The sequence below is a fragment of the Carcharodon carcharias genome, chromosome 2 (assembly GCF_017639515.1).
Source record: "Carcharodon carcharias isolate sCarCar2 chromosome 2, sCarCar2.pri, whole genome shotgun sequence".
Classification (NCBI taxonomy): Eukaryota; Metazoa; Chordata; class Chondrichthyes; order Lamniformes; family Lamnidae; genus Carcharodon; species Carcharodon carcharias.
The window spans coordinates 133,570,840-133,597,025 of record NC_054468.1 but is presented as its reverse complement, the minus strand read 5'-3'; the positions used below and the strand labels follow the sequence as shown (position 1 = coordinate 133,597,025).

At 38.9% G+C, this 26,186-nt stretch overlaps 1 protein-coding gene across 2 annotated transcripts; it reads left to right on the top strand.

Moving 5' to 3' along the window:
• The first annotated feature begins 217 nt into the window (after nt 1–217).
• On the top strand, nt 218–24,727 carry LOC121275333 (serine/arginine-rich splicing factor 7-like). 2 transcript variants are annotated; one of them, XM_041182838.1, is made up of 9 exons: nt 237–345; nt 11,172–11,352; nt 15,480–15,656; nt 16,588–16,662; nt 16,756–16,833; nt 18,747–18,800; nt 20,383–20,430; nt 21,923–21,958; nt 24,327–24,727. In XM_041182838.1, the coding sequence occupies exons 1-9, from the start codon at nt 318–320 to the stop codon at nt 24,379–24,381; spliced, it is 732 nt and encodes a 243-aa protein (XP_041038772.1). In that variant the 5' UTR covers nt 237–317; the 3' UTR covers nt 24,382–24,727. The 2 variants fall into 2 exon arrangements, with proteins under 2 accessions (XP_041038773.1, XP_041038772.1); XM_041182839.1 differs by lacking the exon at nt 11,172–11,352 and having other exon boundaries at nt 218–303.
• The last annotated feature ends 1,459 nt before the right edge of the window (nt 24,728–26,186 follow it).

The window sequence follows — 26,186 nt, the reverse complement described above, 5'->3', positions numbered from 1 at the left end:
GGATGCGTATGCCCCAGCTTCTGTTGCGTATTGGAAGCCATTTTGGAGCTGTTATTATTCAAAAGAAAAAACGGTGATCAATATGGATCCCAGAGAATGCCTCATACGACAAAAGATTCGGCGCGTACTGCGCACGTGATCTCAATTCCCAACCGCCAACCGTTCCAATTCTTTCAGTCCGCTCGCGCCGCACTCTGTCGAGTGCCCGTATGTGCCCATGTCCTAAACGCACATGCACATGCGCAGGCGGCAGAGGCGGGGCGGGCTTCGCTTTCAGTTAATGGAGAACGGGCGGAGGGAAGAGTGAGTGTGTTATTATGTCCCGATACAACCGGTGCGGTGGAGGTGAGGTTTTCCCCCCCCCCCCCCCCCCTTTAGCACTGAAGGAAAACCCAAACAGAAAATAAGACCACCGAAAACAAGCCAGCGTCTCATCCCCAGGCATCCCCTGCCCTTCAAATTGGATGCTGCTGTACGGTCCCGAAAGGTTGCGGAAGCTGCCATCTGCGCGATGGTAGCACGCCAGCCTCTTCAGCATGGTCGGAGCTGCGTAATGGCGGCCGCTTGTTCTCTTTCCTAACGTCATTTTCATTTTCCTTGTTGCCCTCTGCGATTTCAATGTGCGTGTCTTTTTAAAAAACCGTTTTCCCTCGACGGTTTTACTGTAAAGATTGTGGGAAACATGTCGGAGAGCAAGCACTGAAACCGAAAGCAGTTGTGCGCGCTTTGGCGGGCAATGCCAAGCGGGCCGTGCAATGCCTCCATGTTTTTTAAGGGTACATCTCTCCAGTTCGTGATTAAAGGGGTTGGGAAGGTGATAACCGAATTGTGAGCCCGGCACGTCGGTGGTTCTTGACCCTGGGTTTGGGGGGCAGTGTAGAAAAGGAAGCTCGACAGTGCGCCAGGCGATTGAACCTTTTGCAATCTTTTGACCCCATCCCCCATGTACGGTTAGCTGTTGTCTCGTCCAGTAAATTAAGATTTAGAGTTCTTTGAGGAATTAACGATGTCGTCTTATTTAAGCTGCTATCATGCACCATTGAAGCTGTGACCCAGGCTTAGAACATCTCGAATTTTAATTCACTTGGGGTTTTCGAAATCAGAGTTCATTGAGAAATTCATTTTATTAAAATATGCAGCATTGTAAAATTTGAAGCTTGTGCCGTTACCATTTTATATCTTTCCTGTACCAATTGTAACAGTTGAATTTTGCTTTGTGACCCTTTATGGTGAGGAGGAAATTCGTAAGAGAAGTAGGCTGCCTTATGAATTGAAGTTATTTTATGATATACAGATATTTATTGATTTAAGATGATAAAAGTCTCAGGTCATGTCACAAACTGTGAATCATGTTCATAACTAACAATCAGAAATGCTGGTACGTGGGAATCATTTGATCCACACTGCCTGCTGGTTCTAGCTCCATGTTCTAGTGTAATCTAAACTACTTTTGCTTATCTTTTACATAAACTTTCATATTTTTATTCAGTGTTAATATAGCTCCTTCCTAAATGTTTTTTCCCCTTCATTGCCACTTATTAGTAAAGAATTCCATTTTCTATTATCTTGAGAAAATTTGTTCCAACTATCTTTTGTTTTTAGTACTAAAAAGTGTTAGCCTTGACTCAATGGTAGCACTCTCATATCTGAGTGGGAAGGTTGTGGGTTCAAGTCTGACTCCAGAGACTTGCGCATGTAACCCAGGCTGATTCTTAGATGCAGTATTGTGGGGGTGCTGCACTGTCAGATGGGCCGCCTTTCAAATGGTATGTTAAACTGGCTCTTTCTGCCCCCTCTGTGGAAGAAAAGTAGGGGCCTTCTTTCCATGTCCTGGAAAATATTTATCCTTGAACCAGTACCTCAAAATTATCTGGTTATTTACTTATTACTGTCTGTGGGACTGCTGTACACAAGTTGACTGCAATGCTTCCTACATCAACAATGACTGCTTTTCAGAAGTACTTCATTGTCTGTAAAGTGCTTTGGGACATTTTGAGGTTACGAAAGGCACTATATCTTTTACTAATCCTGGGTTTAGTACCCCTCATTTCAGATTCAGTGAGAATATGTTTGCATTAATGCATGTAAACCCTTTTTTACCTCCTTAATCTCTGCAACAAACATTTTTTACATTTGATAACTCTGTCCTGTCATTCTTAAGCCATTGACAACATGTCCTGCTTTGAAACCTATGAATTTTGGAATTTCCTCCTTGACCCTCTGTGCGATACTGTTTCATTCTTCATAACTTATTCTGACCATTTTAGGATAAGTATCCTCTCTTTTTTCAAAAATGTACTGTATATTTGAATTTGATTGCAATTGTCACATATCTACCAATTATAATTTGCCTGTATTGTACTGTTGTTTCTCCTCACAGCTTGCCATCTAGTTTTGATATCCCTCTGTTGTGTGCAGGTCACTTCTATTTATATAGAAACAAAATGTCCCAGTACATTCCTGGAGAAAACTATTCATTAATCCAAGAAATGTCTGTTTACTGCAGCTCCCTCCCTCTACAACTCCACAGTTAATACTGTGGGCTTTAATTTTAAGCATCCTATGTAACACTTCAAATACTTAGTAGTCAAAATATAACATGATTTCCGCATTTGCTTTCTTGATAAGATTGCTATTTTTCAAAAAGCCAAGCTGAATCAAGATGTTTAAAATATAGTTATTGAAAAGGGCTATATATATTGAAATTGTTATTCAGAGGATAAATTGTCAATATTTTGCAAAGCACTATGGTTATAATGTTATGGAACCTCTAATTTGGGCAATTAGTCTATAGTTGAGTAGATAAATAATGCTATTGGTAGGACTTAACACCATTGAAAAGTTCTGATAACATTTTAAACAGGCCTCCACTGAATCTGGCTCTGGCAATTTATATTGTTTTTGCAAAAAGTTGCCGATCTTCAAGTATTTTGATTATGTGCACTATTGAAATTTCTCCACTTCACTAGAAAGCCTGTTAGCTTTTCATGTAATGAACCAGGGTGGTTTACATTTCCAGACTGGTGTAATATAACTTAATTGGACAATTTGAGTGGACTTTTCAGACAGATTGTCACTTTTGTGGCAAAGAGGTGTTCTGTTATATTGTTCATGAAATGGGAGATTTCAGTAGAAGTTTTCACAGCTATTTATGTTTCTTGCATTCATCATAGAAAATATTGAATACTTTTTTGGAATAAACCTAAATCAAAAAATGGATTTGCCGAAGCTAGCATGCATGCACACTATTCCAAGAACCTGTTTTTATGATGGCAGTTTTAATTGGGGTTGGCTATTCTGGTCCTTGTCCTCTGTTCTGAAATGAATCCACTCTGACTATTTGTATCTTGATATTGCTCTAAAGCGAACCTTGTAACTCAGGTGTGCTGTTAAGATATTTCTTAAATTTTATCATGTTCCTGTTCTCTGTTGCATTAGAGATGTAAGTAAGTACTGGTCGCATTTCCATAGTAAGGGTAAGTTTGAGAAAGACCCACTAGATGTTATGCAACTCTTAATGACCTGTTTGAGTGGCATGCATGGATGGGAATTCTAGAGTCAGGGTGGTTGCAAAGAGTAATGAGATCATACAAATGTGGAATCAAATTGTCAATTTTTTTGAATTACTCTACACCTAGAATATACACTTGCTACCTTTGTAATAGTGTGAATGATCGCCCATGCGGACCAACAACCAATTCAATAATGTACTCCTAATTCTCTCGGGCTGGGGAGGGAAGAAATTGAATCTTAGCTTGTTTGAAACCTTGTTCATAAAGTATTGTTTTACTTGCTTTTATGTTTTGTACTCTGCGGAATACATTTTCTATTTGGCAAGTTGTGTTGGAATGAGGAGATCTTTAAAACTGAATAGTGGGGCTTAATGTTAAAGGTGAAAATTTTGCATGCTCAGAAAACAGAGCCCCATGCCATAATTAACATATTTTTGATCTATCTTACTTCAGAATTCCAATTTTGCCTGTATTTGTACAGGGAGGCACCAAGCCGAAGATAGTTGGAAGGAAGTTTGGATGGAAATGTCCATAGACCTGTAGTTGTGTGGCTTTTGGTAACTGGCTAGAAGTGGCGATACTGGTCTCTGGCCAAGTTCCTGCCATTCAGTTGTAGATCTGTGGCTGAAGGAGACATAGTCCAGGGAACTTGTGTGCAAAAATTGATCAGTCCCTGATCATGCAATTCTGAAGATTTGCTAATTTGCAGGAGCCTGTTACTGCCAATATTTATTGTGCTTGTTAATTCTCATGTAAGATAAAACTTTTTAAATTTTGACAATTTGGCATGCATATATTCCAATATGCAGCTCAGTTTTGGACTTTGTATTAAAGCTTTTTACTCTAATGTATGAATTGCATCTAAAGGCTTTTGCCTTTATCCAACAGGTAAGAAGTTCTTGCTGCCTGTATGTATGAGGGCAAAGTTTGCAGCATGGATGAGCAAACTGACCTCTTCACTGGTACAGGAAGCCTTTGAAGTAGGGAGAATGAAAGGGAATATAATGGTGATAGAGGGGAATACAGTTTGGTCGATAGATACTATTCTCCGAAGCTGCGACCAGGAGTTTGACTGTGTTGCCTGCCTGGTGCTAAGATTAAGGACACCTCTTTGCAGTTGGAAAAGAAATTGAAGTGGAAGGGGGAGGATCCAGTTGTTGTGGTCCATGTTGGAACCAGTGCCAAAGGTTGATAGGAATGAGGCTCTGCTGAAGGGCTAGGGTGGAAATTAAAGCACAGAACTTTGCAGTTAATATCTATTGTTACCTAATAGATGTGAGTTTGCCTTGGGAAACACACATTAAGAGTTTTACAAAAGCAAAATGCTGTTTTGCAGATGCTAGAAATCTGAAGTAAAAACAAAATTACTGGAAAATTCAGGTCAGGCAGCATCTGTGGAAAGGAACAGAGTTAACTTTTCAGGTCGAGAGACGTCTCATCAGAACTGAAGAAAGAAATGTAAGAGTTTTTAAGCCAGTGGAAGGAGGAAGGATGAGCAAATGGCATGCTCTATAATAGAGTGGAGGGCAGGGAAGATTAAATAACAACAAGATTTCATGATGAGGCAGCCAAAAAGAGTTGTAATGGATATGGAACAAACAAAGGTTGTGTTCAAATGAGGCGTAAATGGGTACATAAAAAACATTTGAATGCACTGTGAAGAGATAAGGAAAGAAACAAGACAAACAGCAAAACAAAAAAGAGGAAAAAAAGAACAAGATGAAGTTAGATATGGAACTTGATGCTGAGTCCAGAAGGCTGTAGAGTGAGAGCAGGCCATGGACTGAAAGGTCAGCATGGGAGCAGGATGAAGAATTAAAATGACAAGCAACCAGAAGCTTGGGGCCATGTTTGCAGACTGAATGGAGATGCTCGTCCAGTAGAGGAGACCACATTATGAATAAGGAGAACACTATTGTACTAAGAAGGAAGGGAAAGGGTGAGAGTAGAAGTATGAGAAATGGATTGGGCTCTGTAAACCATGCTGGGTGGGAATCCTTGGTTGAGAAAAAAGGAAGGCATGTCAGAAGTGCTGATGTGGAAGGATGCATCATCAGAACAGATGTGAGGGAGAAACTGGGAGAATGGAATAGAGTCCTTCCAGGAAGCAAGGGGTGAATTTGTCCTTGTCCACCCCACCAGCCTCCATCATCCACCACCAGTTCCAGCATGTTACCAAACACATCTTCCCTGCCCTCTCCTTTCACCATTCCAAAGTGGCCTCTACCTCCATGACACCCTAGTTCCCTCCTCAGTCACCCCAAATACCCCCTCTCTTCCCCAGGTGCTTGCCGTGCAAGTGCAAGAGATGCAACACCTGTCTTTTCATTTCTTACTGTCTCGCTGTACAAGGCCCCAAACACTTCTCCCAAATGAAACAGTGAACTTACTTGCACTTTCAAGTCGGCCCACTGTATTTGCTGCTCATGATGTGGTGGTTGCCACAATGGAGAGACCAAACGCAGAATGGGTGCACATCTCTGTTGGGTCTGTAATCATGATCCCAAGCTTCTGGTTGCTTGTCATTTTAATTCTCCGTGTTGCTCCTATATTGACCAGTCCATGGCCTGCTACAATGTAAGCTCGAAGAACAGCACTTTATCTTTTGACTGTCTTCTGGACTTAGCATCCAATTCAACATCTAACTTCATCTTGTTCTGTTTTTCATATTCCTTGTTTTGTTGTGTTGGTCTTTTTTAATCCCTTCATGTTACATCTAAATGGTTTTTATTTAGTCGTTCATGGCTCTTTGGACACAACCTTTTGATTTCTTTACTATATCCATTGCCAATTTTTTTGGCTACCGCATCATGAAATCTTTTATTTAATCTCCCATGCCCTTTGCCCTATCACATAGCTTGCCTTTGTTCTTCCTGCCTCCTTAAAAACTCATCAGAACTGAAGAAAGATGGAAAAATGAGAGGTCGCTCGATCTGAAGCATTAACTTTTTCTCTGACCTGAGATTTTCCCAGCAATCTTTGTTTTCATAATAAAAATGCTTGACTGGTGTGGGAGGCAGGGCACTGGCACCAGTACTGGGGAAAGAGGCAGTTCTGTTGGGATGAGCTCCACTTAGAGCTGGGGCCAGCGTCCTGATAAATCAAATAATTAGGCCTTTTTGAAAGGAGTTTAAACTAATTAAGGAGCAAGTGGAAGGATTCAGAAAAGGGTAAATGCAAAGCAATAAGAAATGTAGAGCAGAGAAGCAACTTGGGTGAAATCAGTAATATATGTCAGGAGGGGATAGATAGATTATGAAGATAATGGGCATTAATTGAGTGACAGGGAAAAATCAAAAGTTCATGCTGAAGACACTTTATTTATGCAGAGCACTCACAGCAAAATAGATGACTAAATAGCACAGATTGAAATTAATGGGATTAATATTTCAGGTTAATGCACTTTATATCAATGCGTTTTACTCTCCCAATTCATTGATTTTAACAGTTGCAGTGAACTAGATTCTGAGGAATGTTATCAACTGAAACATTAATTCTCTTTCACTCTACATAGATGCTGCCTAACCTGCTTAGTATTTCCAGCTTGTTCTGTTTTTATTTCAGATTTTCAGCATCTGCAATATTTTGCTTTTGAGTTTGTAAAAATTAATAGGTTTGGTCTATTGGCTGACATGGATATGTGGTTGCAATGACCAACTTTTCCAAGATACTTGACCTGATGAGAGGCAAAATGGAAACGAAGATGGGTTTGTCCTGATAAAGAACAGGATATAGGCAGTAGAGAGAAAAGGACCTTAGCTCAGAAAATCAAGATGTAGAATCTGTTTGGGTGGAGCTGAGAAGCAAGGGTGGGAATATAATAACAGGATTAGTATATAGGCCCCTTCATAGTGATTGTAGTGCTAGGTGGAATACAATTCAGGAAAATGGAGGTGCATGTACTATGGGTAATAATCATGGGGGATTTTAATCTTCATTACAGACTAGGCAAACCAAATTTTCAGTTTAGTGTGGAGGACATGTTCGGCAAGATAATTTTGGAGATTAGCATGTCAAGGAATGAACTAAAGAAAAAGCTATTTTTAGATCTAATTTTGGGCAATAAGATGTAGTTAATTGACAACCATGTAGTAAAGGAGTCTTTGGGGAAGAGTGTGCATAATATGATAGAATTTTATATTGAGATTTAATTATGTCTGAGACTAGGAACTTAAGCCTAAACAAAACATATGTAGGTATGATGGGTGAGTTGGCTAAGATAGCTTGCGAATCTAGATTAAAAGATATATGATAGGTACAGGTAGATTGTTAAATATTTAATTGGTAATTTGCATTGGTTATGTATTCCTTTTAGGAATGAAAATCCTCAGGAAAAGCGGTTCAACTTGGGTCCATGAAGAGGTTTCAAGGGGTCTGCTAATACTAATCAAAAATACATTACTATACCATGCCTACACACCATTTCACCATACAAACAGCAATTTGTCCTCCACTTCTGGCACTGCCATTGGTAAAATCCAACCATCCACCTGAATTTTCTTTTTTGCCTTATTTCGGCCACTGACTCGTTAGCCTGAGCTCCCATGCATGTAAATGCAGTTGCACCATTGATGTATGTCTGCATTTGCAGCCTGTACACACCATGTGGTAGCATTTTAGATGAACTGGATAGCAGCCCTTGAAGAAGCACTTATGGAAAGGGAGGCAGGGCTTGAGCAAAACAGTCTAATACCATGCCTAAATTTGGGATGGGCGCATGGTATTCAAGACTTTGATCTGCAGGCAGTCGGTTAGAAAAGATTTGGGGCAGTGGTGAGCATCAGGTTTATTGGCAAGAAGTGAGGTGGATTGCAGCCCTCCGCAGTACATGGTGGTGTTTAATCATCTGTGGCAAAGTAAGTCACGTGTTTAAACCAACTTGAGTGACTCATTCCTAATGCATCAGGTTTGCAGGTCTCTTCTGTTTCATCGTTTTATAACTTTATCCTCCTACCACATCATAGATGTTGAATTTTTGATTTCCACCTGTGAAGTTCCAATGTATAACGCATTTTGAGGGATTATTATGCTTTCAGATCCCACATTTAAGCAGTTCTATACGTGCAGATGCTGGAAAAAGTATTTGTTGCAGGAATTTTTATAACACTGGAGAGGGGGCTCGAAAAACGGTTGAGAACCCCTAGTTTAAATCTACTCCAACCAAAGAATTCTCTCCATTACTTTTTAAAATACCCTTGTCTAATTTAAGTTACTTCACTTTAATTCAGCCTTTGATACCTTTTATGTCTTGTAAACTCAGCGTTTCACTTGTTCTGTTGCTGCTGGTAGCTCTGATTCCTCCTGTTTGTTATTGTCCCTTTTTTGAATATCTGTTGCCTCTGGATTTCAGTGACACGTTATGTTTGCCCACCCTCCCCCCAGTGTGTTTGTGCACCTCCATTTTTCTCATAGACTCTTGCTTTGCACGCATGTAGGTGTACCAAGCAGTAAATGAAACAAGATGGGACCTTGTGTGATGAGATTTATCTTTATAGCTGAGACAGAAATTTGGAAATTATAGGACTTTGGCAAGTTAATTGTGTGACCCGTTTGTGCACTAAGGTGTTGAACTGTATTTCTGGTGCCAACCCATTAAAAATAGCTGTATGCAGTATAGAGTCATTTATGGTGCAGGAGTCCATGTGGTCCATCAGGCCCATCCCAGCTCCTCATGGAACAACTCAGTCCCAACTCCCCTGCTTGATCCAAGTAGCCCTGTAAATTTATTTCCCTCAAGTGCTCATCCAGTTTCTTTTTGAAATCAGATTGTTTCAGCTTCCACTACCATCCACATGGACAGCGAGTCCCAGGTCATTACAACTCACTGTGTAAAAAGTTCTCGCGTTCCACTCTTAATGTCTTAAATAAAATTTTAAGTCTGGGTCCCCTAGTGTACAGCTGTTCACATTCATTTGCTGAACTAACATTGTATTATTTAACCAATTTGTATTGACAACTATAAACAAATCTTTGAATTTATTTCTGTTGAATACATCACAATTCAAACTGCGTTTTGTAGCAATATGATAAAATATAAATAAATTGGCATTAAGTTAGCCTCATTTGCAGTGTGTAATTGTCTGAGATTTTGAAGAATCACCAGTTGAATGCATTCAGTTCAGACAGTTCTTAAGTTAGTGATGGTTTGTATGTTTTGCCACATTTTAGCCCTTTTGGTATATTAATTTTGTTCATACTTATATGTATGTGGATATCAATGTATCTTCCCCAATTTGCGTATTTCCTAACTACAGAAACTTACGACCATACAGCTAAGTATAGCTGCCCCATTATATAGACATTGTCCATCAGTGTAACTTCAGATGTTCTAGGTTTAACTCCCAATACTCCCACTGCATCTCCTAAGCAGCTTTTTTGGCATATCAAACAGTTTCCTAGGTATTGTACCAAAATGTCCAACTAGATCATATACTCAAAACCCTGGAGTAGTACTTGAACCCAAGCCTTGACTGAAAGGTGAGTGCTAACAACTGAGCCATTTTGACAGTTTCTGATCAAATTATACTACCATGTGGTTAATATGGACAAGTTTTTCACCTGGTAAATTGATTCCTTATCAGCATACCCCACAGCCACATTTCTCACTGCCCTCCCAGTAACTCACAACATAACCTACCTCAGCTCTCAGGCCTTGGTCGCTTTCCTTCACCCTCTCAGTGCTCCCACTCTGGACCTTCTTTTCGCTGGTACCCTCTTGCTGTTGGATTATTAGCTTTTCAATTCATGTAAGCAAGAGATACACTTAAGTCTATTTTAAAATCTGTGTTCTTTTTCTATTTTATTCACTTTGCTTCAAAAGAATACCTAGCCCTTTCTAATACATCCTTACTGTTGCCAACACCGATTTCCACTACGGTCTCCAGCAGTCAGTTTGTCTAAAATGTATTATTCTTTCCTCTGCAACATTGAGTCAGTGGCATAATATCAGAATATAGTGGAAATGCTGAACAGGCCAGGCAGCATTTGAGGAGAGAGAACCAGAATTAACGTTTCAGGTCAATGGTCTTGGGACCTAAAATATTAATTCTTTTTCTCCCTGCAGAGATGCTGCCTAACCCACTGAATATATCTGGCATTTTCTATTTTTATTTAAGATTTCCAGCATCCACCGTTTTTTGCTTTTGTCATTGGCATCCTGGTTCCATATGAGCCTCCTACCAAACATTTACTTTGCACCTGCATCTCTTGAGCAGCTTTTTCTGCTGTCATAAATTTATTGATCTTGAATATGGGTATTTTACCATGATGTTGCCCTTCACCAGGCCCCATAACAAGCCATTTTTGCATTCATCAACTGAATTTTTTTAACTAGTGTAATGAGATATTTTTCACTTACTGTTAAGTCAGTTTACTTGTGGATTAGAGTTCTGTGTTACCTATAATGGATACCTTTGCATGCTAAACATTTCTGTTCTTAATTTCTAGTAAGACATTTGACCTTGCCAGAGATTTTTGCTTTTCCCCATCTTACTTAGTATACATTGAAACAATACAGTAAGGTTTATTTTGTATTTATGTATCTAAAGCACACAGAGCCCCTATAGTTATCACAGATAGTTAAGTATTGTATATTTAACGTAGTTTTATTTAGTGTTTTGTTTTGTAGACTCTAATGATGTCTGATGTGCATCTCAACAGAAACCAAGGTCTATGTAGGTAACTTGGGAACAGGTGCCGGTAAAGGGGAACTAGAGCGTGCATTCAGCTACTACGGACCACTGAGGACAGTCTGGATAGCACGGAATCCCCCTGGTTTTGCTTTTGTGGAATTTGAGGAGCCTCGAGATGCTGAAGATGCTGTTCGTGGTTTGGATGGCAAGTAAGTAAACTTTAAAGGGGATCTATACCCCATTGGTAAAGTCACTGCTTTCATTATCACTTGCTGTTCTTTCTAATTACATAATATGAATGTTTTCAGCTGTTTTTAAAAATTCTGGTCAGAGCACAATTGTTTGGATTGTGTAGGTACTAAAAGGCAGGGTTTGTTCCCTTAAAAATAGTGATAGAAAAAATAGCGCATGTGTAACCTTTCCTATAAAATCAATGTCAATCTGCAGGACCTTACATTATTTAGGAACATAGTGGGCATTGTGTGCTCTGATCAGAGAAATAGAGAACATCTGAGTATCATTCACTACTTTTAAATGGAGAGAATGAATAATGAAAGGACTGACTTTACCATTTGGATTTAGCTCCCCTTTAAATAATGGGCAGTTGTCGATGAGTGACAAATGTACAAAATTGTTGTATATATGTGTGTGTGATTGGTGTGGTTGGTATCCATACATTTATTTTTATTTATTACAGTAAATACAATAGTGTATGGATAAAAGACCTATGACAGCTGCCATTACTGTAACCAAACCTGTATTAAACACTCGTGTGGTCTGGCAACTGTGGAAATGACAATTTATTTCCACAGTCGTCATGTCATCCGCCAGCATACCGGTACTATTTTTCTCATCGGAGAGCCTGTCCAGTAACTGAATATATGCATGACAGCTCTTCTGCCCTGTTTAGGACTTAGATGTCAGTTAACTTCTAACCACTCAAGAGCCTTCTCCTGATAATGTTTAGCTTTTTTCTGCTAGATTCTCCCTGTGTAACAGGTATTTGGTGTTGGGGAGGAATGGAGATAGTTGCTCCTAAACCTCTATCTATACTGTTCTGTAGTTTTCCCATTTACCAGGAAGTACTTGACTCCATTTTGGAAATTATTGTGTGGACAGACCGAAGCATAAATCTGCATTGATGTCAATCAGAGGTTCCCAAAGTTTTTGCTGAGGCACCCTCTTCAGAAATTCGATGTTCTATGGGCACACCCTCTTGACTAACAGTGGATGTGATAAAGTAATATTGCTTACAACAGCAATGTAACTAGTGCTGTACTTGTTATTATACAACTGAATAAACTTGAACATAGAAGAATCCTTAATCACTGAACTCTTGGTGACTCGACCTACCTCAGCTGTCGGGATGAGCTTGTTTGCTAGTGCATAATTTGTGGAATCACTGTTTGATTTTTGGAGTTTCAACTATAAATCAGTCGCTACATTCAGGCTGCTTCTATACTTGTTCAGGGATGTAAATAGTGAAAAAATTCTTATTTCGCACATACTGTTAAGTAAAATGGACAAATAATTCAGTGACTCTTTAGGATAGCATGGAACATTTGTTTTGTATTGAGAGCCAGAACTGGTCAAAAGGCAAAACCTTCAAATTTTCTCAAAGCAGAATCACTGACAGTGTTGATCGAATTCTCATTTAGATTTAATGCCAGTCTTGAGCTTTGCTACAGAGTCCTCTGAAAATGGATTTCGAACCCAGACAAAATCCTGCAATATGTTTGCCTCCTTTCAGGAAACATTTGCTGAATTTTATGCAAATTTGATAAATACTGCAAAATTCCATTTTTAACCTAGGGCTGACATTTTCCAGTCCACAATAGCAGAAGACAATATTAGGAACCTAGCCCAAAGGCAGCCTTGAATAGGTAGATCCCAGCACAGCATGCAGTGTTTGAATTAGTACTGATCACTGTGAAAAGCACCTCTGACTGGCCCCAACTTTTTTTTCAAGAAATCAGCGTGAATTCAAACATTCTGTGCTGAGATCACCCTATGCAACACGTGTTATACTTTTTCTTTGAATTTCAACTTAATTTTTAAGAAATTCAGGTTTTTGATGTACCTCCTCTGATTATGTGAGGTTGCATTGGTGGCTCACCCTTCAGCCAGCTTGTCCTCATTGCCCACATCCCCTGACAACCTTGTAGCTCCAGGGAACTGCTGTTGTAGATAGCTGATTTGTCACTCCCTTTGACATCAGACTGCCTATTTTTATATGTATACTATGGGAATGGGTGACCCTTTTTGCCCATTTGTTTGTCTTAGCAAACTTTGGATTCCATTTGTCAATTGCATTGCAGGGATCTGCTCCTATGCTTGTGCTAATGTTCCATAACTGAATATTTGAGGTATTTTAGGAGTGATTTCTCTCGATCTTTCAGTTTCCTGTGGAAAAGCACCTGGGTTCTACTTGTCTCAGTCCCTTTACTGCATGCCAGAAATTTGGAATGTTTGATGCAACTGGAAGTTTGAAGGCTTCTTGAACTTTAGTGCAGCACTTTGGCATACTACCAAATTCTTCTAGCCTTTTGAAAAGATATTTTAATTGTTTTATATTGTGTGTGGAGTTGAGGATTTCTTGTTTCATTGCTCATTGTGGAATAAGTAGGATCTATGGCTAAGATATTGTAAGTTTAATTTTGCATCATAGTTTGGATGATTTTGAAGTGCCAACTAGTTGATTCTTGAAAGAGGAGATTGATACAACCAATTAAAGTGTATTGGAGTGCCCTCAGCAATTCCAACAGTTTTTATTTAAATCTAAATGTATTCATACTAAAAATTGTGACCACATGAGTGTTATAAATAGAACATGTTATGGAGGGAAGTGAAATACAGTTTTTATTTGCACTTTGGGACAGATTCATTCTCCTGCGACTTTGTCGCTCGTGAATTGTTAACTCTGCCGGTGGACAAATTGTATTTCTCGCTTTCTATCCTGTATCTTCTGTCAGCTGTCGTTAATAGGCTATTTAAATTTCTTTAAATCATAATACTGATCTGTGGTCCAGCTTTTCCACAGGACCACAGATACAGCTTGAGTTAATTGTCCAACTGCCCTGTACTGCAGTTTCAAAAGTAAAATTTTGATACATTATGCACATACAGGGCTATGTTTGCCTTTCTTTTGCCCCCTTTTCACTTTTTTTCCCCAGAAGTAAAGATAATATGATTTTTGCTAATAAGTGGTAAATGTCATCAAAACATTTTATTTCAAATAAGAATTTTGGATTTGCTCCAGTGCACAGGTGTTGGCATCAGTCCCAGTTAAACTATTCTGCAGTGATAATTTCATTTCCTTTCATCAACATGAAAATCCTTTGCCTTCTGTCACAGCTTTATTGGTGTCTATAACTTCTCACCCAATCCCTCTCACAACTGCTTGCTTTCCTTTCATACCCTTAAACTTCAAACCAAGGTGAACAGCTGAAAGTCATTGAATAATACATCGCCACACTTAATCTCCCTTTTAAGTAGACAGAAGGAGACCCTGTTAGACACCATGTTTTACTAACTTGTGAACTGTTATTTAACTTATTTTGCTGTACACGTAACTCTTTGAGCTGTTAACATTTAATTTTCACTAGGATGGATGGAGTTATTGTGCTGCTCCCTGCTCAGTTAAACAGTGTAGTGCCTTTAACTGTACAAGTACTCTTGATTTGCTCCTGTTTTTGTTTTAATTTTGTGTTTTTTGATTCTCTGTCTCAGTTGTGATACTGTTCTTTCCACTCTAGTCTCAAGGAAGGTAGGTACTGTTTGTCGTCTCCTCTTCCCCTGCCACACCCTCTTCCCTCTCCCCACCCAAATCAAACTGATGGTTCTGAATTTTATTCTTCAGGGTGGTAGGAGAATTATTTTTTTTATATAGAAATTTTGGTCAGATCTTCAACTGCCTTTCCTGCTATCTTTCCCATATCAGACAGGTGGTCTTAGTAAATATTGCCAAGCAACTTGTGATGTTATGAGCTTCATCGTAAGTTTACACTGTTCTATAATTGGCCTTTTTTAATACAGTGATGATGTAGTGTTCACTTCCCTGTTGCAGGAAAAAGCTTGTACAGGGAGGATAAAAAGGAATCTGAATAGCCTGATTTATCAGTATTTTGTAATAGGCATTGAAACAATAGCAGTGATGGAAACCCAACTAATATGCATTTTGTTATATACAACATGAAATGAGGCACAGGTTATGCTGTTGAAGCCTTCAAGTGCCAGTCATTTCATAGCAGTAGTATTTGTTACAGTTACACATTTCAACCTGTGCTTTGTTATATTGACTTTGGTTTTGCATAAACACTGATTTCTTTAACTTAAGGGTAATTTGTGGCTCACGCGTTCGAGTGGAACTATCAACAGGAATGCCTCGGCGCTCACGCTTTGAGCGGCCACCAGCACGCCGACCCTTTGACCCAAATGATCGATGCTATGAATGTGGAGAAAAGGGTCATTATGCTTATGACTGTCACCGCTATAGCCGACGCAGAAGGAGCAGGTATGAGTTGCCAATTTCAGCGACTTCTAAAATTGCTTTAAAACATTTTAATTTAATAGCTAAGAAACTTTATTTTAATCTGAATAAAAAATGCAATGCTTTATTATTCTTGCTTTTATATTTTAAGTGATAATCAGGCCTTGTGGCACTTTTTGCTTGACTTTTTGAGTTTCACTGTGAATGTTTTGAATATTAATGATCCACCTGGTCCGAACCTTTCAGGTTTCTTCGTTTGAGTCAGTCACCGCGATTCAGAATGTCGTGAGCCTCATGATATCAGGCTAAGGCATCTAGCAAATCCAACAGTTTTGATGCGCCTAGAGCATACGGTGATTGGCATGAGGCCAGATCCCCTCGAGAACCTGCTACAACTAGCTTCACCTTAAGATTCTTTTGAGGGCAGAAAATGTTTGAGAGTGAGACAAGGTGATCGCCGTTATGCTGTAAATTGGCTTTCAATTGGGCCCCTTTCTAGAGGAACGCCAGATTGACCGCATTCCCTCGTAGACAAACCATCCTGCGTCAATCAAGCCTCACTATGGCTCATTTGGCTGTCAGTTTGATCGTCGTTAGATTGAAGAACATCTAGATGCTGCGATGATCTGATAGATACTTCTAGATCGCCTAGATCTGCTAGACCTTGGTCCAAAGAGAGGGTCGACTGACCTGCAAACTTGCAAGGTTTACTTTACGTACCACTTACAAAGTGTTTTTTTACAATGCACAAAATACTAAAAAAATGTAACATTTTTAACTGAATCTACATTATGTAGATATAATCTAAAAACAAATACTTAGGGCCCCAAGTTATCTTCAAACTGACGAACATGTACTATATTGTAGCAATCTTATTTTTGACTCCAGCAGAGGTATTCCAAGAATTTAATGCTGAAATTGCTAAAGTTAATACTGCTTTCTTTTGTTAAACCAGGTCCAGGACTAGATCGCGTTCACGCTCGCGGGGAAGAAGGTACACCCGTTCACATAGCCGTAGCCGTGGCAGAAGGTACATTTTTAATTGTCAGGTATTAGCTTTGAGGAGTATGCCTTTTGTTTCTAGATATCCTGTACAATTTAAAAATGTTCAACTTTTATTTAGGTCCAGGTCTTTTTCTCCTCGGAGGTCCCGGTCTTTTTCACCAAGGAGGTCTCGGTCGTTTTCTCCTAAAAGGTCCAGGTTAGTGAACACTTCCCTTTTCTCTTTGCAATTTAAATAAGCTGTTGAAACTTATCGAACTTCAAAATATGTTCTTTTTGTTTTTGCTGGTTGAAAATGTGCTTTTCTGCCTGGCAATTTTTTTAAAAAAAACTTGACCTCGCTAAGAGAGCACCTCATGTTAGTGTGGCACTGAGAAGTTACTATCATGAGAAACACATTGGGTAAAACTGGCGCTGTGTGTGTTGCTGATGCAAAATTGAGCTTTTAATTTAAGTAAATTTGAGTTATATACAAATAATTTGCCCCTTAATTGACACGAGTTTGATGACAGCAGTTCAGACCGTGCACTAGTTTAGTGTTGTTCGTTTTACAGCCAAGGCAATTTGTCGCTTGTCTTCATTTCACCTTAGTTGTTGACAAACTAATTCCTTTGTATGAATCTAGGTTTCAATTTATGATGTGCTTTGCTGTGAGCTACAGACTAAGCTGGTTTTCTTCAAGATGAGGCATGGGAATGTTTTTTGGATTTTTTTTTATACACAAATGAGAGGCCCTTATTGAAAGATGTATATATATTTACTAGAAAACTAGTGGTGCTATAATATTTATCTTTCTGGGAAGTTCCTGGCCTTCATTTGGCAACAACTCAACTGGTTGAAATTGAGAGCTCACTTTTGGGACTCATGGATGCAGACTTGTTGCTCCATCTTTCTCAGTTGCAGCATTCCTGAGAATATACCTTGTAAGCCATCTGGCATGATTCTGGTTTTGTTGACTTGTAACTCTCGATGTAAACCTTTCTGAGCTGCTCCAGACACTGCAATATAGCATTGCAGTTGAGAGTCCAGATGCTTTAGGGTGGTCTTAAGTTCGGAGGGGGAGGGGGGGGTGGAGGAAGCAAAGTGGGGTTATCGCTACCACTTTGCTAACAAGCTTGTATGAAAATGAGCAATGCTGGCTTTTAATATTGCTGGAGGCTTCACTTGTAGGTTAGGTTCTTTTATTGTTTAGGTGATAATGTTGATCTGTTGAAACTGCCCAAAAACCGAAGCTTGCATTCTGTCCCCCTCACCTACAGCTAACTGCACAGAATTGGTATTTGTAGTCAGATGAGAAATTTAAAGTAAATGCCCTTGACCATACAGGTGTTCTTTCTTAGAAATACCTTGCTATTTTACCTAATACTGGAAGTTGGTATATGTATATAGCATGTGACAAATTACAACACTTAATTTATTTGCCTCTATAAATTATAACATAAAATTGTCTGCATACTAAACTTGCCTTTATTGGATAGTTATTGCAATTTTAAATTTTTCTTTCTTTATAGTCAGAGTTTGTATTTTCTGAAACTGTCTTGTCTGACCACAATTATCCCACTATATTAGTTTTCTCCAGACTGATGGAATTGAAATTAAGCTGGAGCTTTCTGCAAGTTGGATGCACTTTTCCTGCAAGTACTTAGAATATGAGCTATATTGTACATAGATTTAGGGTTTTTAACAGACTTCAGAGTAGCTAGACAGTTTTCATGAAGTCCGGAAGATGGCTGGCTCTGTCTAGCAGAAATTAGTCACGATGAATTCCCATGCAGCAAACCTTCCAAGCATAGAAGATTGTTATTTGGACTATTTGCAAGCTGATCATTCTTAAGCATATTCCCAACCAGGTTATTTCTAAGCACAAATTTGAGTTTTAAAAAGACATGAATGAACAAACTAAATGACAAAACTCACAACTAGTACAGATTGGTGTGTAGGCACTGCCTTGCCTGAGTTCACTCGGATTTCCTTAAGGAGGAAATGGGTGACATCTAGGCTCTTTGAAGGGCCAGTAAATATTTTTAAGTTAAACTAAGTACCTGTAAATCTTTCCTAATAGCTTACTTTTCCCCTATCGCAAGAAAGTCATGATTTTATTTTTTGTCGTAGGTCTAGATCGAGGTCACGATCCAGATCCAGGTCTCTGTCGAGGCAGAGAAGCAGGTTGGTTTAATTTTCTTAGTGTACTATCCCTTTTTTTGTAGTAATTGAGAAACATTGAGTATATGATAAGTTGTCAGTTATGTAGGAGCTATGTCAAGTACAATTGTGAATTAATATCGGTGACTAGTTGCAATAAAACTTGGAAGCCAGTTTAAAAGAAGGCCGAGGCTCCTTTGACAGCACCTTCAATCCACAACCTTTTTCACCCAGAAGGACAAGGCAAGAGATGTATGGGAATACCAATGCCTGCACGTTCTCTTCCAAGTCTCTCACCATCCTGACTTGGAAATATATATCATTGTTCCTGGATCAAAATCCTGGAACTCCCTCATAGCACTGTGGGTGTACCTACATCACAAGAACTGCAGTGGCTCAAGAAGACAACTTACTACCTTATGAAGGAGGGCAATAAATGCTGGTGATGCCTGCATGAACATTTTTTTTTAAAAATCAGTTCAGTATTAACATTAATGAAAAATTAATATTGTAAATTTATGGGGGAGTGGAATGATCAAGATGCACACATTTCTGATTGCTGTCTTTGAGGAGAGGCAGTTTGGGGCAGGAGCAGTGCACAGAGACCAAATAACTCCTAGGAGAGGAAATTGAGCAGGTCATTTTGTGTTTTTGAGCAGTACTAGAAGAGGCTGTCATCTTGGTTGTTGTATGCGTAAGAGGCAGAAAAATGCAAAGTGGAATATTTGTTTAGGAACTTGAGACAAAATATAATAGGCAGAAACCAAATTAATGAGCAAGATTTGTAACCATATCCAATAAGTTGGTAATGTAGTTTGGAAGAGACTGCAGTGACACCAAACCCATAACACAAATGCAGTAATTTTGATAAGCAGGAAGGGAATTTATTGGTTCAGTAAGTTTCAGTAACAACTGAGCTTGTAGATAGCTTTGAATACAAATTTGCAGCGAAAGTACAATGGGTATTTGGTATCAGGAAGGGCAAAGAAAACTCTTGAATGACACTCTGAAGCTATATTTGAAGCATGGCAGCATAGATATTAATGACTGGGAGGAGATTGCTACCAATTGTTCAAAATGGTAACAGCTTGCCCATCTAGCTGTATCACACTTTGAATCACAATGTCTTAATAATAAGGCAGAGAAGGAAAGAAAACAAAGCAAATCCCTTACTCCAATCTCTCTACATCATGGGATATCCTGCCGGATGTGCCCAAAGATCTGTTGAGTCAAGAATCAGCCTGATCATTTACATGAAGATCCATGGCAGAAACTCACAACCCTGAATAGACGTCATCTTTGAAATGAGGCACAGCTGATGATGAATCTGAGCTCACGGGCCAGATTCAGCAGGTTCCACAGACTAAAGTATCTTGCCCAAGAAATCTAGAGATGAAAACTCTGATTCAATGCAACGTATTCTACAATCAGAAATTACATTAAAACCGTAAAGAGTGTACTTTGTTGTTTTGCCATGATGTGAAGGATGGGAAATTGTAATTGAGAGAGTTACATAGTTGCGAAGTAATTGACCCTCAAGTGAGGCATATTAATTTGCAGTTGATAAATCTTTATTGCTGTCAATCAAACATTTTTATTTTTGTAGGTCTCTATCTCCTCTAAGAAGATCCAAGTCCGGATCTCCGGTTCGAAGGTAAGGAAATCAAAAACAGAAATCTTACTAATTGTTTTTATAAATTTATACATGTTTCTGACTCCCCCTACCCTATTCACCCTCCCATATCAGTTTTAAATGGGATTTCTGGTGGTGCATGCTATTCCATAAGCACACATTAAATAGTTGACCTCCCAGCTATCTAATGCTATTCATAAGCCAGTTGTTAGGGGGTGTGTGAGAAAAGTATGGATCAACTACTGTTCATGTGTAATATCAGGGTGTCTGCATTATTGATGGCATAGCTGTGATCAGAACTTGTGTTGTCATGACATATTGAAATGCTGCAGTGTTGCTCCAGAGTGCCACCTGTATTATGGGGACCCAATTGGATATTGTTTTACCTGTGGGATCTGGATTTGATTTGAGCCCAAACTGATATTTGAGTTCTTGGCAAAATAAGTTTGGACAGCATGAACACACACACTATTGAGCCGTAACGGAACGTTGCCCATCAAATGTGAAATGGCTAGCATTGAGGAATTTAAAATGGGAGAATCTTTTCTGAGCTGAGTCTGCTTGTTCAGGTAGAGTAGGGAGAACTTTACTCTGCAGTTTTCTTTGTAGTACTTTGTGACGCTGCTCAGTTCCTCACAATTAGTATTCTTGAATATTGCTAAAAGGAGACATGTTGCTGAAACTTTTTGTCTTGCACTCCTCATGACAAACGCAATAATGCCAAATTTCAAACTATCGTAACAAGTTATACAATAGGAAAAACATGCTGATTGGTTGGCGGGTTGACTGATTGGCTGAGGCATTGCAGTGGGGAACTATAGTCTCCCCGTGCTTCCGAGTAATTCAAAAAGGTGCAAGGCTTGAACACATTTGTTTTCTGAGAACATATCCCTGCGTATGAATGTATGCCACTTCTAGCAAGCAAAAATGAGCCATGTTAAAAGCTTGACTGATTATCTTTAAATTAGTTGTTAGTGTAGCTATTAGCACACTCGGAATTTTTCAGAAAATGATAATGATTGCAGAATCACTCCTAACAGATGTTTTGTTTTTGGTTTTGCAAGCGCAGGCTGGTTGAGTACGGTCTGTACTCTGCCTGTTACAAACAGCCAGTTGTTGGGACATATGGCCTATGTACCTGGCATCACACCAACACTGAAACTTGTACATGATGTTGCTGTTTGGTATGATAGGTAGAACATCTTTTTGGATTGATGGTAGTTTCCTATTACTGAAAGATACCACCACTTATGTTGCCCCTGTATAGCAGCGTGAAACGGCTTGCTTCACCTGTTGTTCACTTTTTTGAGATACTTTGCCTTTCCTGATGAGTGGAAGACAAAAAGCTTCAGCAACATGTTTCTCTTTTCAGCACTATTCAAGTTCTGTACTACCTTGCAGCAATTGGTATCCTTTCTCTCCCTCCTTCCCATTCCCTCTATTCAGAAATTTGTGGTTTTAATATTGGTTTTGTATACTTTGGTAATCTGTGTACCTTCCTTTCTTAAAACAGTCGCTCGAAGTCTAGATCACTTTCACCAAAGCGAAGGTAAGGAATTGTTAAAATGTAACATTTAGTGCCCCTTCACTGTAATTTCTACCTATGGTGTAGGGCAAAACAAGGTTAGGGTAAATCAAGAAATATTAGTTGACTCTTTTAAGGTCTGCAGATGGTAAGAGGAAGGACTGACTGAGGAAGGTAGGAATTCCAACATAATTTAACACGAGGTGAATAGGTTTCAGTTCTGCCTTTTCTGTTATTTTGCATTTATTATAGTAATCTGCTACAAAGATTTGAGTTTTTATATGGGAAGTTTATGCAAACAGTTGCACTTTTTTGTCACTGAATTGTTTTTCTTGCAATTTGGGGTAGTACCCTTGTATTTTGAGAGTCAACTGGGACAATACGTAGTTCTTGGAATCTATTTCCTTCTGTCCATTGCATGTGGGCTGGGTATTTTAAGTCACTGAAAGGCCTGTGAAGATTGTAGAAAATTATGCTGATGTATGATTGCTTAATTAGATTTTTTCCTATTTGAGGTTTTTACACCTGTCATTGTCTAGCCTGTTCCATATTTTATCCAATTTAATTTCTCCAATTTCTACGCTGCTGCTTCTGAACCCACTTCCCCATCCGCTGTGCAAATCTGGGTTGAGTTTCTGAATCAGTCATTTATGTAAATTAAAAATAGTAGTGGTCCTACTATTGAGCCCTGAGACACTGCACTTCAGTCTTTCTACCCCACAATCCTTTCCCCATTAGTAATAACGCTTGTAAAAAGTAGTCTCCCTGCATCAAATTGTTTTTTTGGTTTAAGGCATCATATTTAGCACACACAAGCATTCAAAATTGTGACATTGAAGATATATATATGTCTGAAGTAACAGGCTGAAAGTCCTAGTTAATTATATCCAAAATCTACTTGTCGAATGAGCCTGAGTGAATTCACTTGGTATTTAGATTTTAAAAACTATGTTGCAGATGTATATCTACATTAATTGCTGGTATTGTAAAGGTTGTTTTGCTTAGCAGTTTGAATTTGAGAGTGCAGTAGATTCTCCTGTTTTTCTGTAAAAGTTAGACCTTTTGATTAAGGTCATTTATTAAAGTGTCTGAAATAATTGCTTTATTTCATGCCAGTTAATTGTTATATGGATGTAAGATATTTTGCTTTAAAACATGACTTTTGCATTAAAAAAAATTCTACTTGTACTGACGAAGCAATTTCTTCAACGAACCAACATTATTCTGGATGGGAGTTTGTCATTGGTGCAGAATATGTTTTATTTCATCATCTGACATACAAACAGATCTAAATTAAGCCATGCATACAAATTCTATACTCGTGCTTAACTCTATTTGCTTTTTGAGATGGAGTATAATGTGGAAAATGTGAAGTTGTCCACTTTGGCAGGAAGAGTGGAAAAGCAGAACATTATTTAAATGGAGAAAGATGGCAGAATTCTGCAGTACAGAGAGATCTGGGGTGTCCTTTTACATGAATCACCAAGTCAGCGTGCAGGAGCAGCAATTAATTAGGAAAGCAAATGAATTATAAAATTAGGGAAATCTTGCTACAACTGTATAGGACACACCTAGAGTATGTGTACAGCTTTGGTCACCTTAAGGGTGACATACATCGAAAGCAGTTGGGAGAAGGTTCACTGGGATGAGAGATTTATTTTACAAGGAAAGGTTGAGCTTTTACTCATTGGAGTTTAGAAGAATGAGAGCTGATCTTATTGAAACATAAGATCCTGAGGGCTTAATAGGGATGCTGAGAGGATGTTTCCACTCATTGGGGAATCTGGAACCGGGGCATAATTTTAAATAAGCAGTCTCCCACTTGAGATGAGGGGGAGTTTCTTCTGAGGGTTGTTAATCTTTAGATTTCTTTTCCCCAGTAAGCAGTGGAGGCTGGGTCATTGAATTTATTCAAGCCTAAGTTGGACAGATTTTTTTGTTCACAAGGGAGGGAGTCGAGGGTTATGGGGTAGGGGGGAGTGGGGTGGGGTGGCAGGCAGGACAATGGAGTTAAGGCCACAGTCAGATCAACCATGATCTTATTGAATGGCCTACTCACTGTCTATTTCTTATGTTCTGGCTAATGAATCATGTCCTGTTGCTCCTTGTCATTTATTCAATGTCCCCTTTACTGTAGTTTAAAAATCATGCAACTAATTCAATTCCAACTTCGTTTATCGAATGTTATCATCTAATAGGTGATAAAGCAAAATTGGTAAAAGCCTTGGAGCATGATGCCTGACTGCTTTATTGATCAATGAGACCTGAGTTTTTATTTTAAGAATTAGGGGGAAATTGACAGTATCCTAAAATATAGATGAATTGAAAGACAAATTAATTTTTCTCATGTTTTTGAATTGCTATTCTGATTCTTAAAATTTTTTCTCCTCAGTCGTACACCATCCGAAAACTCTCGTAGAAGTGCAAGTCCTGACCGAAATGACTAAGTTGCAAAGCAGAACTTTAGAATGAATGTTTTTTTGTTTACATTCTTTGAAGTTGTATGGGAATCTTCATTCTTTGTGGGTTTTTGATTTGATTTTAAATGTAAGGGCTTGTTTCTAACTTAATTTTTCATGCTTCCTTTTCCCCCTTTGTGGAAAACATGGCGCGGGTAGGACTGATGTTTTTTTTAAAAGAGTACACATCTTAGAGTAGAGACTAAATCCAGTAACCTGCATTTATTTTTCCTGCATAACTGTGTCGTATTCTTTTGTTCTAATATCAGATTCCTGTTGAAGTGTATCACATTTTTGTATCTGGAAATAGAAATAAATAAATTGTCCTGAGAAATGTGTGTTTCTAAATCTCTATGTATTTGTTGGGAGAAGCATTCAGACAAATTTACTGGCTGTTGGATCTCTTGTGCTGCTCAGGGTGAAGTCAGAGATTTTAGAATGACCATTATGCCAAATAGTTTTAAGACACTGACTTATCATCAGAGCTCTGGGAATGAGGCCTAGCAATATTTTGAACAGGGTCTCTGAAATTACTGCAGAGGGAGGTTGTTGGAACATTCTTAGGTATGGCAGCATAGTAGTTATGCTACTAAACTAATCAAATCCCACCATGGCAGCTGGGAACTTAAGTTCAGTGACTTAGTTGAATCAAATTTAAAAATCAGTTATGGTGACCATGAGACTGCCAGTTACTGTGCAAAAAAAATGGTTTACTGATTTCCTTTAGACCAAGTAAGGATGGCAGGTTTCCTTCCCCATATTTTGACTCCAGCAATGTGGTTGACTCTTAACTGCCTGCCCTCTGAAATAGCCTAGTAAGCCACTCAGTTGTATAGGGATAGCCAATAAAGCTGGCCTTGCTAGCCACACCCATATCCTATGAAATAATCTATCTTTGGGATGGGGATCCGGAAATGTTGATGAGGCAAATCTTGGAATTTGACATTTCTGGTATGAAGCAGTGGGAATGCTACTTGGGGCTTGAGCAATGAGGACAGGGGGAAAAAATGAGGATGAATCTCCTGGGTCCAGTAGTAATGTGGGAAGGGGAATTTGGGACCAGTCTCTAGAAGTATTGGCAGTTGCTGGGATCTTCTGATGTGGAGAAGGAAAGCAGTCTCATTACAACTTTGTGAAGTAGCAGGATTAAGGGTAATAGCATCGAAATTGCTATTGGCTCCTTTTGAACCATCAAACCCTTGCTCAAAATACCCCTTTGGTGCTAAAGTAAAGTGCAAATTTATTGTTTAAAATTGAGGGATGAACTGCTAGAAGTGGAATTTCTTTGAAAAGCAAGTGGGAACATTTATTGAACTTATGTTGCTGTTTTGTAGTCTTAACAGAGATTTCTATAATACATTGTTATAAATGAATTATTTGTAGTTTCCCAATTTTTATAAAAAGTTCCAGTGGAGGAAAGTCATTAACGGAAGGCAAAGATTTAAGGTAACTGGCTGAAAAACTGACGAGTCATGGAGGTCTACAGCACAAAAAAGGCCCTTCAGCCTATCGAGTCTGTGCCAGTCAAACAAGTACCTAGCTATTCTAATCCCATTTTCCAGCACTAGGCCCATAGCCTTGTATGCCATGGCATCGCAAGTGCACATCCAATACTTATTAAATATTGAGGGTTTCTGCCTCTACCACCCTTTCAGGCAGAGTGTTCCAGATTCCCACCACCCTATGAGTGAAAAAGTCCTTCCTCACATCTAATCTAAACCTCCTGCCCCTTACCTTAAATCTGTGACCCCAGGTTATTGATCCCTCCACCAAGAGGAAAAGTTCCTTCCTGT

Coding starts and splice junctions, on each gene's coding strand:
- LOC121275333 (XM_041182838.1), top strand. CDS start 318: ATGTCCCGATACAACCGGTGCGGTGGAG. Junction 16,663..16,755: donor AGCCGTAGCCGTGGCAGAAG/GTACATTTTTAA, acceptor ACTTTTATTTAG/GTCCAGGTCTTTTTCTCCTC. Junction 18,801..20,382: donor CTGTCGAGGCAGAGAAGCAG/GTTGGTTTAATT, acceptor TTATTTTTGTAG/GTCTCTATCTCCTCTAAGAA.